The sequence below is a fragment of the Oncorhynchus gorbuscha genome, linkage group LG05, assembly GCF_021184085.1.
Source record: "Oncorhynchus gorbuscha isolate QuinsamMale2020 ecotype Even-year linkage group LG05, OgorEven_v1.0, whole genome shotgun sequence".
NCBI classification, from domain to species: Eukaryota; Metazoa; Chordata; class Actinopteri; order Salmoniformes; family Salmonidae; genus Oncorhynchus; species Oncorhynchus gorbuscha.
In genome coordinates, this window is record NC_060177.1 from 67,949,518 (window position 1) to 67,966,915 (window position 17,398).

Sequence of the window (17,398 nt, forward strand, 5' to 3'; positions counted from 1 at the left end):
AGCATCTGCTTCATCTGACCACTTTTTTTGTAGACCAAGTCACTGGTGCTTCCTGGTTTAAATTTTGCTTGTACGTAGGAATCAGGAGGATAGAATTGTGGTCAGATTTACCAAATGGAGGACGAAAGAGCTTTGTACACATCTCTGTGTGTGGAGTACAGGATCTATACATTTTTTTCCCTCTGGTTGCACGTTTAACATGTTGGTAGAACTGATTTAAGTTTCCCTGCATTAAAGTCTCCGGCCACTAGGAGCACCGCCTCTGGGTGAGTGGTTTGCTTATTTCCTTATACAGCTGACTGAGTGCTGTCTTTTTTTAACCTTTATTTAACTAGGCAAGGAGGTTATGAACAAATTCTTATTTTCAATGACAGTGGGTTAACTGCCTTGTTCAGGAGCAGAACGGCAGATTTGTACCGTATCAGCTCAGGATTCGAACTTGTAACTTTTCAGTTACTAGCCCAATGCTCTAACCACTAGGGTACGCTGCCGCACCACTGAGCGCGGTCTTAGTGCCAGCATCTGTCTGTGGTGGTGTTTCTAATGGGTAGCCCTGGTCTCCTGCAGTTATGAACACAACATTCAGATATGGTTTCCCAGTATAGATCTAACATGGCAAATAAAACAGAAGTCACTTACCAATAAGCCATCCATCCTCAACAGCTTCTTCCTGGAGGTTAAAGCTGACAACTGTTCTGCAACAATGAATGAATCGTGTCCCACCTGGCCATTTTGCCACTACATTCAACAAAGCCAAATGTGAATCACAGATGACCTGCACATTGACAGAATAGAATAGATGGTGCTTTTATTGCGATGGGTTTGTAGTCAATTGCTCCGATGTCATTGGAAATGGTATGCAAATCCCTTTTCACTCTGTCCTGCTGCACAGCACTTTCTGGAAACTGTATGTATTGTGGTGGTCAATAAAATAATGCCACGAAGGACTGCAGGCAATATCCGGCTCATGGTTGGTTGTGAAATGCCAGACCGATCCGCAATCTCCCATTGGAATGTTCCAGTGGCCAAAAATCGCAGAGTGGAGAGGACGTGGGTTTCAACTGGGATGGCATTGGTGCGTTTAGTCTCCCTTTCTGGAGAGAGTTGGTTGCAGAGATGCAATAAAATATGCCTTGGAAAACTAAATCTACTAATAAGCAAAGTGTCGCTCTCAGCAAAAAAAAATGCTAATTGAAAACATGCTCCCTGCGTAACGCAGCTTGTGCCAGATCCTACAACAATGCAAGATTTGCCATTTTGGAGAAGTCACAATGCCTCTGTTGCCTTGTTATATTGTTTAACTAAATTGCCTCCAACCTTGCATACCACTCTCTTTCTAATTGACTTTTTTATTCAATAAGGCTTTTAATGGCTTCATGTTTATGAACATGAACTATTAGTAGCTTAAGTGTCTATAAAAGAACTACATGAATAAACTATTAATGTATTATATTTTTCTTCATAGTTTATGATTTGGTCCAGTATGTCAATCCTTTCTCCATTTGGTGGATGTTACGTGTAAATGAGTGAAGAGGTGTGGAGTCAGGCGCAGAGAGCAAAGGATGTGGGAAAAACAACACGCTTTAATGTCCTGGAAACATAACATGTACAAAAGTGGAAACACAAATGAACAGAAATATAAACAGACAGCGTGAGACCCAAAATGCCAACAAAAATACACTCAAACAAGGAAACAGGAGAACAAGCCCGCACGAAACAGAAGCGGGCTGAACAGACTATATATAACCCTATCCTAACAACCAAACTAGAAACAGGTGCTACCAATTAGACAAAACTAAATGAACACAGAACAACGGATCGGCGATAGCTAGTAGACCGGCGACTACGACCGCCGAGCGCCACCCGAACAAGAAGGGGAGTCACCTTCGGTAATATTCGTGACAGTGGATGGTATTTCATTATCAGTTTGACTTTTCACCCACAAGGTGCTGTGGGTACACATGGTCTGAGGTGTGCTTAAATTTACACACATTCTCAAGTAGATGTACAAATTGATAAATCCCACACATTTTCAAGTGTCAGTACGAATTGATAAATCCCACACTTTGCTTAGAAATGATTGCAAGCATGGTTTATGAACATTTCTGTTCGTACGCAAATTTGATAAATGAGGACCCTGGACTTCCTGATGGGCTGGCCCCAGGCGGTGAGGGTAGGCAACTACACATATGCCACCTCAGGGGTGTGTGCTTTGTCCTATCGATGGTAGGTCTGATGGCAATGAGACAGAATACAGAGTGGAGGTCAGAGACTTAGCAGTGTGGTGCTAGGACAACAACCTCTCCCTCAACGTCAGTAATACCAAGGAGGTGATCATGGACTACAGGAGAGAGAGGGGAGAACACATCCACAGGGCTGTAGTAGAGCAGGTCAAGAGCTTAAAGTTCCTTGGCGTCCACATCACTAAGGACTTTAACATTGTCTACACATGCCTCCCGGGTGGCACAGTGGTTAAGGGTGCTGTACTGCAGTGCCAGCTGTGCCACCAGAGACTCTGGGTTCCAGACTTTGTCGTAACCGGCCGCGACCGGGAGGTCCATGGGGTGATGCACAATTGGCCTAGCATCGTCCGGGTTAGGGAGGGTTTGGCCGGTAGGGATATCCTTGTCTCATCGCGCACCAGCGACTCCTGTGGCGGGCCAGGCGCAGTGCACGCTAACCAAGGTTGCCAGGTGCACGGTGTTTCCTCTGACACATTGGTGCGGCTGGCTTCCGGGTTGGATGTGCGCTGCGTTAAGAAGTAGTGTGGCTTGGTTGGTTTGTGTATCGGAGGACGCATGACATTTGACCTTCGTCTCTCCCGAGCCCGTACGGGAGTTGTAGCGATGAGACAAGATAGTAGCTACTAACAATTGGATACCACGAAATTGGGGAGAAAAAGGGGGTAAATAAACACAAAAAACATTGTCCACACACACCCTCCCAGTCGTGAAGACTGCTCTCGGACCAACAGGCTATGAGACGGCTTCTACGTCTAAGCAATAAGACTGCTAAATACTTAATTAAATGGATACCCAGACTATCTGCACTGACTTTACAGTACAAACTGTGCATTCTGAAAGTATACAGATCACTTGACTTTAAAAAATATATATGTTTTCTTTATTTTAGAATGGATTAAATAGTTTTTTCCCCTCATCAATCTACAGTCGTGGCCAAAAGTTCTGAGAATGACACAAATATTAATTTCCACAAAGTTTGCTGCTTCAAATCAAATGTATTTATATAGCCCTCAGCTGATACCTCAAAGTGCTGTACAGAAACCCAGCCTAAAACCCCAAACAGAAAGCAATGCAGGTGTAGAAGCACAGTGTCTTTAGATATTTTTGTCAGATGTTACAATGGAATACTGAAATATAATTACAAGCATTTCATAAGTGTTAAAGGCTTTTATTGACAATTACATGAAGTTGACGCAAAGAGTCAATATTTGCAGTGTTGACCCTTTTTTTTCAAGACCTCTGCAATTCGCCCTGGCATGCTGTCAATTAAGTTCTGGGTCACAACCTGACTGGTGGCAGCCCATTCTTGCATAATCAATGCTTGTAGTTTGTCCGAATTTGTGGGGTTTTGTTTGTCCACCCGCCTCTTGAGGATTGACCTCAAGTTCTCAATGGGATTAAGGTCTGGGGAGTTTCCTGGCCATGGACCCAAAATATTGATATTTTGTTCCCCGAGCCACTTAGTTATCACTTTTGCCTTATTGCAAGGTGCTCCATCATGCTGGAAAAGGCATTTACCAAACTGTTCCAGGATGGTTGGGAGAAGTTGCTCTCGGAGGATGTGTTCGTACCACTTCTTTATTCATGGCTGTGTTCTTAGGCAAAACTGTGAGTGAGCCCACTCCCTTGGCTGAGAAGCAACACCACACATGAATGGTCTCAGGATGCTTCACTGTTGGCATGACACAGGACTGATGGTAGCGCTCACTTTGTCTTCTCTGGACAAGCTTTTTTCCAGATGCCCGGAAAATGACTTTACCCCAGTCCTCAGCAGTCCAATTCTTGTACTTTATGCAGAATATCAGCCTGTCCCTGGTGTTTTTTCCTGGAGAGAAGTGGCTTCTTTGCTGCCCTTCTTGACACCAGACCATCCTCCGAAAGTCTTCGCCTCACTGTGCGTGCAGATGCACTCACACCTGCCTGCTGCCATTCCTGAGCATGCTCTTTAGTGGTGGTGTCCGGATCCCGCAGCTGAATCAACTTTAGGAGACGGTCCTGGCGCTTGCTGGACTTTCTTGGGCACCCTGAAGCATTCTTCACAACAATTGAACCGTTCTCCTTGAAGTTCTTGATGATCCGATAAATGGTAGATTTAGGTACAATCTTACTGGCAGCAATATCCTTGCCTGTGAAGCCCTTTTTTGTGCAAAGCAATGATGACGGCATGTGTTTCCTTGCAGGTAACTATTGACAGAAGAAGAACAATGATTCCAAGCATCACCCTCCGTTTGAAGCTTCCAGTCTGTTATTCAAACTCAATCAGCATGAGTGATCCCCAGCCTTGTCCTTGTCAACACTCACACCTGTGTTAACGAGAGAATCACTGACATGTCAGCTGGTCCTTTTGTGGCAGGGCTGAAATGCAGTGGAAATGTTTTTGGGGATTCAGTTAATTTTTATGGAAAAGAGGGACTATGCAATTAATTGCAATTCATCTGATCACTCTTCATAACATTCTGGAGTATATGCAAATTGTCATCATACAAACTGAGGTAGCAGACTTTGTGAAAATGTAATATTTGTGTCATTCTCACCTTTTGACCTCAACTGTACACACAATACCCCATAATGACAATGCAAAAACACGTTTTTAGACATTTTTGCAAATGTATTAAAAATAAATTAAAAACATTTACATAAGTAGTCAGACCTTTTACTCAGTATTTTGTTAAAGAACCTTTTGGCAGCGATTACAGCCTTGAGTCTTAGGTATTACACTACAAGCTTGGCACACCTGTATTTGGGGAGTTTCTCCCATTATTCTCTGCAGATCCTCTCAAGCTCGGTTAGTAGAATGAGGAGCGTCACTGCACAACTAGTTTCAGGTTTCTCCAGAGATGTTTGGGCTCTGGCTGGGCCACTTATCTCCCGAAGCAACTCCTGCGTTGTCTTGGCTGTGTGCTTAATCGTTGTCCTGTTGAAAGGTAACCCTTTGCCCCAGTCTGAGGTCCTGAGTGCTCTGGAGCAGGTTTTGATCAATCAAGCATCTCTCTGTACTTCACCTCAATGACTAAGGCCCTTCTCCCCCGATTGCTGAGTTTGGCCGGGCGGCCAGCTCTAGGAATAGTCTTGGTGGTTCCAAACTAATTTCATTTAAGAATGATGGAGGCCACTGTGTTCTTGGAGACCTTCAGTGCTGAAGAAATATTTAGATACCCTTCCTCAGATCTGTGCCTTCAACTTCGTTGCTTGGTTTTTGCTCTGACATTCGCTGTCAACTGTGGGACCTTGTATAACCATGGTGCACAGGTAGCCTAATGGTTAGAGCGTTGGGCCAGTAACTGAAAGGCTGCTGGATTGAATCCCAGAGCTGACGAGGTAAAAATCAGCCGTTCAGGCCGTCATTGTAAATAAGAATGTGTTCTTCTTGCCTAGTTAAATAAAGGTAAAATGGAAGAGGGGGAAAAAAACTATAATCACTCACACACTTCACTGACACTCTCACACAAAACCAATTCACATACACTACATACACGCACACTTTTACACTCACCATATGCTGTTGCTGCTCTATTCTTTATTTGACTCTGACTAGGCATCAGGATAGATAATAATCACTTTACCCTGTCTTCATGTACATACCTCAAATACCTTGTACAACTGGTACTGGTACTTCCTGTATCTAGCTACATGTTTTGTGTATTTTATTCAACTTGTGTTAATATTCTCTTTTTTATTATAATTTTTGTACTCTGCATCGTTGGGAAGTTCTCGTAAGAAAGCTTTTCACGGTTAAGTCTCCAGACATGGTATTCGACGCATGTGACATAACATTTTGATTTGACTGTCCTTCAGTCAAAAAGGCTGGTTTAGTTCTCCTTAGTGATCCATTTGACCATGTTTGTGAGTGTGTTTGTGTTCTGGTCCTCCCCTAGGGACACATTGATTGTCTCCTTAGCTAACTCGGCCACCAGTATCCTGGCTGGTTTTGTGATATTCTCAGCCATTGGCTACATGGCTCATGTCCACAACCTCCCAGTAGACAACATCGCCACAGATGGTAAGTACTTCCTGTTCAAGTGAGACGTCTTTGATGTTATTCATCCATCTATTATTCATTTCCAGAGTGTCTATTTAATGTTTGGATGGGTTTTTGTCTCCTAAAACCTCCTCTCATGGTCCCAGGGGATCATGATTCATCATCTTTTAACCACTAAGTTTGTTAATACCTTGAATAGTGTTAATTTGTCATAGTCAGTGGTAACATGCCATACTAATAGTACCATCAAACAACTTCACCAATGACAGATGTTTAGGGCAGTGTATGAAGGGAAGTGGGTACAAATGTGACCCATATACTCCTGTGAATAACTCTTGGGAATAATACTCATAAAAGTCCAATTGAGTTCAGAACTAACACCTTCCTCATGTTATTAGTTCCTGGAAAACTTACACTGACACAGCATAGAATACAAAGGTATTAACCTCTAGCGACTCCAATCCCGTATCCGGGAGCGTAATCATAGCCTTAAGAGCAATACCATAACGCAACGTTTCATATTCATGAAAATCGCAAATGAAATGAAATAAATATATTCAAACACAAGCTTAGCCTTTTTGTTAACAACACTGTCATCTCCGATTTTCAAAATATGCGTTACAGCCAACGCTAGACAAGCATTTGTGTAAGTTTAGCATGGCATAATGCTATGCTAGGCTGTGCTGGCAGCAGGCAACATTTTCACAAAAATAAGAAAAGCAACCAAATGAAATAATTGTCACTACAACGCCAAACTTTTTTCCAAATTAGCTCCATAATATCGACAGAAACATGGCAAACGTTGTTTAGAATCAATCCTCAAGGTGTTTTTCACATATCTATTCGATAATATATCAGTCGTGACAGTTGGTTTCTCATCAGAAGCAAACGGAAAAATACTGCAGCTGGAGATTACACAATAATTACAACGGAGGACACCAAGCGACCACCTGGTAGATGTAGTCTCTTATGGTCATTCTTCCAATGATATGCCTACAAATACGTCACAATGCTGTCAACACCTTGGGGAAGCGACAGAAAGCCTAAGCTCATTCGTGGCCCATTCACAGCCATATAAGGAGGCATTGGCATGAGGCGGTTTCAAAAAATGCGGCACTTCCTGATTGGATTTTTATCTGGGTTTTTTCTGTAACATCAGTTCTGTGGCACTCACAGACAATATCTCTGCAGTTTTGGAAACATCAGAGTGTTTTCTTTCCAAAGCTGTCAATTATATGCATAGTCGAGCATCTTTTCGTGACAAAATATCTTGTTTAAAACGGGAATGTTTTTCATCCAAAAATTTAAATAGCGCCCCCTATATCCAAGAAGTTAATTCACAATGATGCACTTCTTCTTTCTGGGGTGCTAGTGTGGGAAAACTACAGCATTTGGAGTAATTGCTTTTGTAGAGGCAGACAGTCCTCCCTACCTAACAGGCAAGCAGGCAGGCGGAGCTCAGAGGGCTTGGCCAGGCTGCATCGCACTGGTTTGAGTCCCAGTAGAAGTGTGCACTTGTTCACTTCCCTTCATGGATTTGAATGGAAATTACTTGTCCATAGAAAACTCCCTTTAGCCCATGTCTACACCAATCTAATGCTTTTAAATGTGTGGGGAGTAGTGAATGAGTGCACACTTCAGGAAGAAGGAGAGATTATTTGGACACACCCACTGAATAGACCTGGGTGACCAGTTAGCATGCCTGTGAGACAAGCGTCACCAGAGCTTCCAAAGTAGTTTCTGTCATGACCCGTGTAAAGACATTTGAATCAACAGAACAGTATTTCTAACCTCAGTCCTATCCTAAGCTGTGACCGAAATATGAATTTCCCATATTACAATTTGGGAAACCGGATTTGGTGATTCTCTAAAATACACAGATCATTTTGGAACTCTAAAAAAAGGACACGTTAGTCACTAATGACTTGTGGAGTGGGTTGTTCTTCCCCAAGTAAATTGAGAACATGATGTGGTCAGAAAATAAACCTTTTTTTAAACGAACCCTTTCTATTTCTCTCCCTCGTTCTCTCTCTCTCCCTCGTTGTCCCTCTCTCTCCCTCGTTGTCTCTTTCCCTCTGTCTCTCTCTGCTATCATTTAACAGGCAAACAATGTGACTTATGTGAAAAGAGGCATAAATCCTCTGACGGAATACCATAACTACTGTACTGGTTATAGGGATTGACAATGAAGTTAGAGATGGAAGTGGTCTCTCTTTCTGTGTTTTATTACCGGCTCAATATTATGGATTATGAAGTCGTTATGAATGAGTGTCATAATCAGTGGATAACCAGGACAGAAAATACCCAGTAAACAGGGAACATTCCCAGAACATTAGTTAAGATTCCCATTCAATTCCTGTGAAACTTTCACATAACCTATTTTGGTTTGCTGGGTAGTAACTAAGTAAATACCCACTGTAGTTATTTAAGCTTTTCTATGCGGAGACAATAGGAAAGGAGGGTGCTCTGAATAGTGGATGTCAATTTACCACTTGGATGTCTACCTCTAGGATTTTGTTCTAAAACAAATACTGTATTATATATGTAATGAATGGTGAATTAAACGTGCATTAGCTTGAGATGAACTGTAGGTGTAACAGCAAAAGTTTATATTGTTCACACAGTGTATTAGGACCTTTTTTGAAGAAAGTAAATTAGGGATTAGCTGTTGTGCCTGCTGCGTTCTGCTGATGAGCACCTGCTCTGGCTTAGATCAGTCCCAAATATGGTCTTGGATACCACTGACTCACTGCTGACCAACTGTTTGACACCCACTGACCTCTTGTGACTTCAGAAGTGTTCAGCTGAGTTAATAATTTGTGGAAGATTATTTATGATGAATGATTAGATCGTTTTGTTTCCCATTCCAAGCATGACACTTCCTCAGGTAATTGTGAATGGAATGAAACCGACCCAGATATATTTATTACATGACCATTGCTATCATCTTTCTGTATGTCACAATTTTCCATTAATGTAAACATTTTTGTTAGGTCATATTACTAATGAGGTCAACTGCATGAGGGTGGAGACGGTGTCCCGTATACCATGTTTTGTTATTAAACGATTTGACTTCCTAGTGTCGGATGAGATAACCACTGGTTAATCAGTGCCAGGGAAACCGGTTCATTAATCTGTACAATGTTTCCAACTTGGCATCGTTGGCCTTGTCAACCTCTAAACCAGTGTCTTTACCCATGCTAATGTTGTGGGTGTTTTCCTACCCTTCTTGTTTGATATCCTATGGTGCGTTTGTGTGTAACAGGTCCTGGGTTGGTGTTTGTGGTGTATCCAGAGGTCTTCTCCACTATGCCTCTGCCCCAGTTGTGGGCTCCTCTGTTCTTCTTCATGCTTCTCTGCCTGGGACTGGACAGTCAGGTTAGACACTCATGTAATCTATTTTCGGAGACCACTTTTGGTAAAAACAGACATTGTAGGTCATACAACAATTACTACCTTTTAATATTTAACTAGGCAAGTCAGTTAAGAACAAATTCTTATTTTCAATGACGGCCTAGAAACGGTGGGTTAACTGCCTCATTCAGGGGCAGAACGACAGATTTTTACCTTGTCAGCTCTAATCCAGAGTCACTTACAGGAGTTTACAGGAACATTTAGGGTAAGTGCATTACTCAAGGTCACAACAACAACAGATTTTTCACCTAGTCAGCCCAGGGATTCGAACCAGCAACCTTTTGGTTACTGGCCCAATGCTCTTAACTGCTCGGCTGACTGATGAGGGAAGAGAGGAAGCAGGGCTGCCGGCAAACGTGTGGCGAGCAGGGCATTTGCTCCACCACTTTTTATTTAGTTTAATACACTTTTTATTTTATTTATTACTTTTCTCCCCGATTTCATGACATCCAATTGGTAGTTAGTCTTGTCCCATCGCTTCAACTCTCCTACGGACTCAGGAGAGGCGAAGGTCGAGAGCCACGTCCTCCGAAACACGACCCTGCCAAGCCGCACTGCTTCTTCACAAACTCTTCGCTTAACCCATAAGCCAGCCACACCAATGTGTCGAAGAAACACTGTCCCACACTGGCCCACCACAACGAGTTGCTAGAGTGAGATGGGACAAGGATATCCCGGCCTGCCGCAACGAGTTGCTAGAGTGAGATGGGGCAAGGATATCCCGGCCCGCCACAACGAGTTGCTAGAGTGAGATGGGACAAGGATATCCCGGCCTGCCACAACGAGTTGCTAGAGTGCGATGGGACAAGGATATCCCGGCCCGCCACAAGTTGCTAGAGTGAGATGGGACAAGGATATCCAGGCCCGCCACAACGAGTTGCTAGAGTGAGATGGGACAAGGATATCCCGGCCCGCCACAACGAGTTGCTAGAGTGAGATGGGACAAGGATATCCCGGCCTGCCACAACGAGTTGCTAGAGTGAGATGGGACAAGGATATCCCAGGCCTGCCAAACCCTCCCCTAACCCAGACGAGGCTAGGCCAATTGTGCACCGCCTCATGGGTCTCCTGGGCATGGCCGGTTGTGACACAGCCTGGGATCAAAACCGGGTCTGTAGTCATGCCTCAAGCATGCCACTCGGGAGGCCCATTAATACACTTTTTTGGGGCGTAAAAACGATGAAAACAGGGACAACGTAGACCTGTTTTGTTTGGGGACTGACTTGCCTCATTTGTCAACTTGAGCACCTATGTCCTGTGTGTGTCTTGACCAATAAGATTCATGGAAATCACATGTTGGGCATGGCGCACATCTGTAGAAAGCAGAGCTCGCTCTCCACTTTACTTTGCTGTTGATACCTAGCCCTACCTTGTTTTCTTGCTAGGTGACTACTGCTTGTAAAGTAAACCCCCCCCTGTGAGAGCAATAAAATAAAGTGGCTCGCTCTTCACGCCCTGACCAAAAGTTACGTTTCCAGTGTAGCAGGTAAAAAAAAACAGACCACTTTTGCGACGCCTCAAGTGTAAATATGTTATGCTTCAGGAATTTTTTGCAGTTTTTTTTTTTTCTTCATTTTAAAATCCCCTGCCTAATGGAAACACCACAGAGCAGGCTCAACTTGCCTGGCTGCCATAAATTGTCTGTCTTTCGCTTAAACAATGGGGATAGAATAGGCCTAGTGAAATTCTTTAGTTTTGTTGTTTTCAGAAAAATAAATAACCTGGGGCAGCTTTAGAGCAGCCTCAACTTCCACAACTGCTCAGTTCACTTTCCCCACTGTACTTTGCTCTGCAGTTTGCTATGGTGGAGGTGGCGGTGACGTCCATAATGGACGGCTGTGGCCCCAAGGTGCTGCGTGTCCTGAAGAGACAGGAGATCATCGTTCTGACTGTCTGTGTTATTGGCTTTCTTCTAGGCATTCCTCACATCACTAAGGTAAGGTGATCCTGTCAGATATTATTACTATCCATCGGGTAACGCCCTGCCCCCTCCTCTCTCTCGGAATGAGACAGTATACTCGTGTTTGGACCTGTTTTATTTTAGTTTCTGTCAGTAGACGACTAAGACACATACAGCCAGTAAGTAGTGCATGGTTGACCAGCTGATTCTCTGTCTTGTGGAGTGGGTTGTTTTTCCCCCAGTAGATTGAGAACAAGATGCAGTCAGGAAATTAACCTTTTTATAATTAAACCTTTCTCATTCTCACCCGCTCTCGTCCGCCCCCCACACACACACACACACACATATATATACAGGGGGGAATGTACGTATTCCAGCTGATGGACCACTACACTGCTGTGGTGTCCCTCATGTTCCTGGCTTTCTTTGAGGTCCTCGCTGTCTGCTGGGTTTTTGGTAATAACCTCACCTTCTCTCCCCTTATGATGAAATTCAACAGCCTGTTGTGTATTTATACAATCAAATAAAAACACTTTGCTTTATAGACAGTATGTATGTCTGAGTAAATGTAAGGATTTAATGCAATGTGTTATTGCAGGACTGCGGCGGATGACCATCATGATCAAGAGGATGTTGGGAAAGGCTCCCAACATCTATTTCTGCTCCTGCTGGATGTTCTTCTCCCCTGTGCTGGTCATGGTGAGTGCTATGGCCAACTCATGTCTTTTTGATGATGATGATGGTGATGAGGACAGTTAGCGTAATGACGGTGATGAGGATTAGTAGTGATAGCCGTACCTAAGACTTTATGATCCTTTCGTTGTATTAGAGGTTTCATCCAAGTGTAACCTCCTCCCCTGCAGTGCATTCTGATCTCCAGCATCGTCCAGTACACACCCGCTCGCTATGGGAAGTCCTACACATACCCTGTCTGGGCAGAGGTGGTGGGCTGGGGAATCTCCCTGGTCTCCATCGTTTGGATCCCCCTGGGAGCCCTGCATGAGATCTGCAGAAATAAGGGCACACTGATGCAGGTGAGCATCCGTTCAGTAAACCAAACAAAACATGCATACTGATACATATATACTTTTAGATCACAGATACTGTTTCAGCATCGTGCATACATACTGAACAAGTACACTGGTACTCACACATATACACACAGTCACGCACACACTCATACACAAATCAATAAATCAAATGTATTTTATAAGGCCCTTTTTACATGAGCAGTTGTGATTTACAGATACCCAACCTTAAAACCTCAAAGAGCAAGCGATGCAGATGCACGGTGGCTAGGAAATACTCTAGAGAGAGAGAGAGAGAGAGAGAGAGAGAGAGAGAGAGAGAGAGAGAGAGAGAGAGAGAGAGAGAGAGAGAGAGAGAGAGAGAGAGAGAGAGAGAGAGAGAGAGAGAGAGAGAGAGAGAGAGAGAGAGAGAGAGAGAGAGAGAGAGAGAGAGAGAGAGAGAGAGAGAGAGAGAGAGAGAGAGAGAGAGAGAGAGAGAGAGAGAGAGAGAGAGAGAGAGAGAGAGAGAGAGAGAGAGAGAGAGAGAGAGAGAGAGAGAGAGAGAGAGAGAGAGAGAGAGAGAGAGAGAGAGAGAGAGAGAGAGAGAGAGAGAGAGAGAGAGAGAGAGAGAGAGAGAGAGAGAGAGAGAGAGAGAGAGAGAGAGAGAGAGAGAGAGAGAGAGAGAGAGAGAGAGAGAGAGAGAGAGAGAGAGATGTGTTCTGGGCATTGGCAGAAACCGTAGAAGTTAAACTATGTATTTGACTCTGAACCTCTTCTTTTATCGATTCTCTGTGCCCCCAGAGGATAAAAACATCCATGACTCCTACAATAGAGTTGGACCGCGTCAACCATCTACCAGAGAAGGAGAGAGTGGACATCCCGGAGTCTGTCGTCTTTATCACTCATCTGTGAACAGGGACAAAAGCACTGTGTCTAGGTTCGTGAGTCACAGTGACTGTGTGAGTCCTCTATTAGGATAGGGAGGTGGGGAGGTTGTTGGGTAGTTTATGTAAATAACTTCAAGTATTTATTCTATGAATCACTGATACCATGACACCTAACCTATAGTGAAATAGACAGGGTAAACAGTCAAGGTAAGACCATAGGTTATGGACCTCAAAGATGTCCTTCAAGTGCCATGACATGTCCTTGCCCGGAAGCACTTTATTGCCTTACAGGTACTGGATACCCAAGTGCTTACACACACTTTTTTTAATAATACAAACATTACAGGGTAGCCTACTCTGACACTTACAAACATATTAATAAAAACGATGATGTCTGATTCATGTAATTGGCCAACGACAAGGGGAGACACCAATACAATATGACGTCCATCTAACCTGGAGGAGGAAATGATTGTCCAAAAACAAAAGTGGCGCAGACCCAATGACAAAGACCGTGAATATGCAACCCTCACCGGGGATATGTCAATACAAAAACATATCAAATCATTCAAACTCGGCTACACCAGGAAGCATGATTCGGCCACAGAGGATCAATAGCTTCTTACTCACCTGGGATATGGCTGATGTTCTCCGCTGCTTCCAATAAGATGGGCTACTGTTCGCTCAATTAAGCATTTTGATAACTAAAAGACCGGTTGGAGTCTATTCATTGTCATGTCTTTATAGCAATTTGCTTTCCAAACAGTTTTTCCGCGATTGTATTTTTTTAAGTATTGCGATATGCCTGTCTGGGTCTCTGCTTGTTTTAAATTGCATAGCCTACAGTCGGAAGGTCCAGAAATCTGGGCAGCGAGCGCTGCAAATACCAAATAGGCTAGATTATTGTTGAGTTGCAACTGTCAGTGAAAAGGCAGAGACCCAGCCAGGCATATCGCAATATTTAAAAAATACAATCGCGGAAAAACTGTTTTGTGTTGACAGGATCAAGCTAATTAGGCTATATCATTTTGGCAATTTAATTAAATGTACTTTAGGGATAGCTTAGCTTCCCATAGCCTTTTGTACACGCCGCCTATGCCTTTTAATGTGGCATAAACACAACGTTTTCATCTAATTGTCAAACAATGACTTAACAACAGCGCTCTAGTAGGCTACACACGCACGCACATTCGTCCAATCCAAACCCCATCAGTGCAACTGCAATTTGATGAATGGAAAGAGACATCTGTTATAAAACATCTACGTGTATTGTAATGACATTCTGTGATTGTCATTAGGCCTACACTTGTAGCCTGAATTGATGCATCCACTGTTGTCCACGCGCGCCTCAGTGACCGCCACTCATCTCCGCCTTTACAAAGTGGAGGCTAAGTGTTCTCCTCAAACCACAATGCAATTTGGCGCATATACCACCCAGTTTCAAGTCAAATCGCAAATTGTTCATGCTGCTGACATGCAGTAATGTTAAATAATGGTGTAATAGGCTCACGTTTTACTAGTACGGCGTACCCCCAATATTTAATTTGCCAGGACGCGGTACCGCCTTACTTTCACCCCTGATTATGATATGGTAAAACATCATATTCATCATGCCACAAGACTATGAACTCCGAAGGACAACTCGTCCCTCTGGTAATCTCTTCAATCAGCTATTCTCTCCGCGGGACCTAACACATTGTGTCTACCAACATAAATTGACGAACAATTTTCACCAAATCTAAAAGCCAATGTAGCCAATACACACACACACAGGATAGCCTCCGATAGCGGTATATTTCATATCAACCGAAAAAAATGACACACTGATCAACTCCGCTCAGCCTTAGACTGATGAAGCATCCACAGTTGCAACCAATAGGTGGCTGCTCAATGCAACAAATGATGGCTAGGCAAATCAGCGAGAAAACAAACCTTTTCCCCTTCACCAGATCGATTACATGGACTAAGGTCCACATTGAATCAACATCGTCACCTTGTGGCCAAGGTTTTTACTCACAGTGAGGTCAGATGAGGCTCAGGTAAATATTGATCAACAAAGTAAAAATCCCTCGTTCTGCCCCTGAACAAGGCAGTTAACCCACTGTTCCCCGGTAGGCCATCATTTTACATAAGAATTTGTTCTTAAAACTGACTTGCCTAGTTAAATAAAGGTTTTAAAAATATATATGCAATTAGATGTATAGAGGTTAACTGTGAGGAAGGAAACCACTGCAGTGCTGCTATGACATCTGTTAGTGGGGAGAGTCCAATGTTCTGACATCATTCATCAGCAGTTTTTACACTTGAATGGACTTTGAAGTTTTGGGGTTCTGGTTGGAGTTTTCTATTTTACTTGCTCTGCCAAAGTGTGTTCCTCAGTTGTGTGTCTTCGTGTTTGTTACAACAATGACAATTGGATCTCAGCTTTACAAGGAGTGCCTTTTATCATTAAAAGATCCAATGACATTGGAATTGTCATGGACTGAAAGGCTCAAATAAATAAATATGATTAGACATGATTTAGATGGTAAAATGTATGAAATAAATACAATGGGGTCTTTTGAGGGGTCACATAAATATGTGACTAAGTGAAGATACATTTGCCACCTGCCACAAGTGCCATGTATCAAAAATATTGATTTTGGATTGTCAATACTTTGATGAAAATACCCAAAATATAGAGATTATCACCAATCCATTTTAAGGATCATTAAAACATTCACACAATTATATAATTTAGTGTTAACTCTCTTTTGATATAAAACAAGATCAAATTCCCATTTAGTTAGCTGTTTAGATGCATTTTGTGTCTGTTTGTCAAACAGCATTTAGTTTTGACTAATTCGTTTATGATGACAATCGTCTATTTCTACCATTGCACAAACCACAATAAGGGGTTAAAAATATAATCATGCCTGATACACTTGTTATTCTATGCAATTGTATGGTTGTCACAAAATGCGGGGTTACTGCTGCTGGTTGTTTTTTATTCATTATTCTCATACATTCAAACCAAATATTTTATACATTTAATTTATTTTCAAATGTTTTTTGTTGTATAAAACTAAATGTTTTATGAAATAACAAACACACTGTTACTATTTCTCCATTAAGTTCTCCATGGTGGTACTACTTTAATGGTAGAAATGTTTATGCTCATATTACGCTTTTAAAATAGCAACTTTCTCCTTTTTAAAAATTGATTTAGCATTTAATAATTTCTCTTTTTTTTATTTACATGTATCTTGTTTAAAGTGTACTTTCAGTTTGACTTATTTTTTTATATCTGAAACGTTGAAAAAGAAAATTTGATTCATAATACCTGTTTATCACGCAGAGCTATTTGTGTCAAATAAAGAACATTATTGGCAAATATGTTTTGATTTTTACGAGCCCTTTCAATTCATCAATGTGTCTCTTCTGAAGAGCATAATTTAACAGTAGATGGCAGCAGTGTACAGACAGTAATAATATGCAGCTCAGGGGCATGTTGCCATCCAGGCCAGTACAAATGTCTATGATTATTCTCAACAAGAATTTCTATGTACATCAACTTATGTTAATACAATTTTGAAAATGTATCATTTTTAGTAGTGGAATTCCTTATAAACTAATTCAAGCTTTTTTAGTCACTTGTATACAGGAGGTGATAACTACAAGCTAGTACTAATACGCTCAGTACAAATTTTTAGCAGACCACAATCTTATAGTATACCCTACCTCAGAAACTAGTGGACATCTTTCAGCACTTTAGACAAATATTGTATACTATAGTTATAATTTGGCGTGCAAACAGACAGCTGAATGTATCTGGTTTCCTGCTTGCAGTTATGCACTCACCAAATCTTATTTTTAATTGATCTAATTAGTCATTGTGAAGAATTATTGGCATAATTAAGCACAAATCCATTTCCATTCATTTGAGAATGTTTTATTGCACACTGCAGGAATCCCACAGGGACAGATCT

At 42.3% G+C, this 17,398-nt stretch overlaps 1 protein-coding gene across 1 annotated transcript in view; it reads left to right on the top strand.

Annotated features, from left to right (window-relative positions):
* The window catches only part of LOC124036372 (sodium- and chloride-dependent GABA transporter ine-like), a 52,819-nt gene extending 36,016 nt beyond the window's left edge, over nucleotides 1–16,803 (top strand). The window contains exons 7-13 of the mRNA XM_046350877.1: nucleotides 6,119–6,243; nucleotides 9,488–9,600; nucleotides 11,432–11,572; nucleotides 11,893–11,992; nucleotides 12,135–12,235; nucleotides 12,400–12,570; nucleotides 13,345–16,803. Of these exons, the coding sequence (XP_046206833.1) occupies nucleotides 6,119–6,243; nucleotides 9,488–9,600; nucleotides 11,432–11,572; nucleotides 11,893–11,992; nucleotides 12,135–12,235; nucleotides 12,400–12,570; nucleotides 13,345–13,455 (862 nt within the window). The 3' untranslated portion in view covers nucleotides 13,456–16,803. The remainder of the gene's footprint in view (nucleotides 1–6,118; nucleotides 6,244–9,487; nucleotides 9,601–11,431; nucleotides 11,573–11,892; nucleotides 11,993–12,134; nucleotides 12,236–12,399; nucleotides 12,571–13,344) is intronic.
* The last annotated feature ends 595 nt before the right edge of the window (nucleotides 16,804–17,398 follow it).